The sequence below is a fragment of the Pygoscelis adeliae genome, unplaced genomic scaffold (assembly GCF_000699105.1).
Source record: "Pygoscelis adeliae isolate BGI_AS28 unplaced genomic scaffold, ASM69910v1 Scaffold72, whole genome shotgun sequence".
Taxonomy (NCBI): Eukaryota; Metazoa; Chordata; class Aves; order Sphenisciformes; family Spheniscidae; genus Pygoscelis; species Pygoscelis adeliae.
This window is the reverse complement of record NW_008824286.1, coordinates 1,687,529-1,689,500: the sequence shown is the minus strand read 5'-3', so window position 1 is coordinate 1,689,500 and position 1,972 is coordinate 1,687,529. Positions and strand designations below refer to the sequence as shown.

At 52.2% G+C, this 1,972-nt stretch overlaps 1 protein-coding gene across 1 annotated transcript in view; it reads left to right on the top strand.

Annotated features, from left to right (window-relative positions):
* Nucleotides 1-1,972, top strand: part of MYH7B (myosin, heavy chain 7B, cardiac muscle, beta) — a 29,104-nt gene that overhangs the window by 1,559 nt on the left and 25,573 nt on the right. Inside the window, exons 3-5 of the mRNA XM_009318655.1 lie at nt 1,411-1,554; nt 1,659-1,815; nt 1,919-1,946. Coding sequence (XP_009316930.1) covers nt 1,411-1,554; nt 1,659-1,815; nt 1,919-1,946 — 329 coding nt within the window. The remainder of the gene's footprint in view (nt 1-1,410; nt 1,555-1,658; nt 1,816-1,918; nt 1,947-1,972) is intronic.

The following is a 1,972-nucleotide window of genomic DNA, read 5'->3' as shown; positions in this document are numbered from 1 at the left end:
CCGCCCGGCTCATCTTGAAGGTCAAAACAAGAAGTAAGGGGCCAGTTGGCCAATTCCTGCTCGTTTTAGCTGAGATTTGCAGCAGAGTAAGCAGTGCTGTTGGGAGAACAGGCGCTGGGCAAAGAGGTAGGACCAGCTACGTCTAGTGGTGAGGCTTCTGCTTTCCAGCAGCAGGAGGGAGGCAAAGCAAGCAACAATCAGCTGATACTTGTCAAGATAATATCCAGTACAAATAGCCGCAAATGAGCTTAATTAATTTTCTTTTCTTGGGTCTGGGAGTTGCGTGGCCCTGCAACATCATTACACTAGTGTAAAACTGGGAAAAAGAACGAGGACCTGACCAGGCAGTAGATGGTAGACTTTGTTATTTCCATTTCTCGGCTAGTCGTCACAGCACTGAGAAGTGCTCATGTCTGCCAAGTTGAAAAGAGAGAGACATAATCGTCTTTGAAAAGTGTCAAGGTTTTGAAAATATTTTTGTCTGAAATTGGGAAAAAAAGAAAAAATATTTTTGCTACCCCAAAAGAAAATTTATTGGGGGTGTGTGTGTGAATTTGAAAAATTTATTCTGATGTTTAAAATGCTGTGGTTGAAGATCCTCAGCTTCTACAAACAAAGCAGTTTCCAAACCTTTTTTGCCGTTCCCTCTTGAAACTGTTTTTTTAAATAATTTGTCATGGATTTACAAAATCTAAAACTATATCTGCATTCCCTGGATCAGCATTTCCATCAGAAACAGTTTCAAGAGACATAACCCCACCCTTCTCCTTCTATCCACCTTCCCGCTTTTAACACCTAACACTTTTTAACACCACGCACTTCATATTCACTTGTAAAAAGAACTCTGAAAGGTTTCATTTAATCTTTATTAACAAGACCATTTGCTAAATCCAGCTTCTTCCATTCAGGCCAGATACGTAATGCGATAGTTTCCCAGCGCTTGGCTTCGCGGGATTAAATAAATCCAGTTATAAGTGATGGGGTACAGACTTCAGCTGTTTGCCCAAATAACCAGGGATCTCTCGGAGTGAAAGACCGCGCTGCTGCGGGGTTTTAGGCTGTGAAGAAGAGCGTAGGACGGGGGTGTCAAGCACGTTGTGGGGTGACATCTTGGTGCCCCCCAGCTTGGACTCCCTCCACCGGGCTCAGCCGCAGCCCGTGTCCCTGGGGAGGGGACAGGCTTGGGGCTTGCTTTTCCCAGCTGGGCTCTGTGGCTGGGGTGCTGGCGGGGCTCCCCTAACCCCGTCACCCCAAAATGGAGGGCAATCCTCTCGGGAGGACAGCAGGCACAGGGCCAGGGTTGTCCCCAGCATGGGACTGTCAGTATGTCTGCCCACCCAGTGGGTTTTGGGAGAGAGGGTGTTTGGTGGGGGCTGGGGTTCATCTGGCGTGTCCCCCCTCCTCTGGTAGACGCGGGTGGTGAAGGAGGACGAGGTGCAGCCCATGAACCCCCCCAAGTTCGACATGATCGAGGACATGGCGATGCTGACGCACCTCAACGAGGCCTCTGTGCTCTACAACCTGAAGCGCCGCTACTCCCACTGGATGATCTACGTAAGCTGACGGCGCCCGGGGGATGGGGGGTCACCCCCTGGGGTGAGGACATGAAGGGGCATCGGGGCCCCTCCGTCCCTCATCCGCCTCCTTTCCCCGCACAGACCTACTCAGGGCTCTTCTGCGTCACCATCAACCCCTACAAGTGGCTGCCCGTCTACACCGCACCCGTGGTGGCAGCCTACAAGGGCAAGCGGCGCTCCGAGGCACCCCCGCACATCTACTCCATCGCCGACAACGCTTACAACGACATGCTGCGCAGTAAGCCCCTCGCCTTGGGGACCCCCATCTTGGGGGGTCTGGGCTCTCAGGGCAGGGGGTGAGGCGGGTGGCACTGGCCTAACACCTGCTCCTTCTCTTCCAGACCGCGAAAACCAGTCCATGCTTATCACGTAAGTGCCCCTCCATGCCCTCGCCC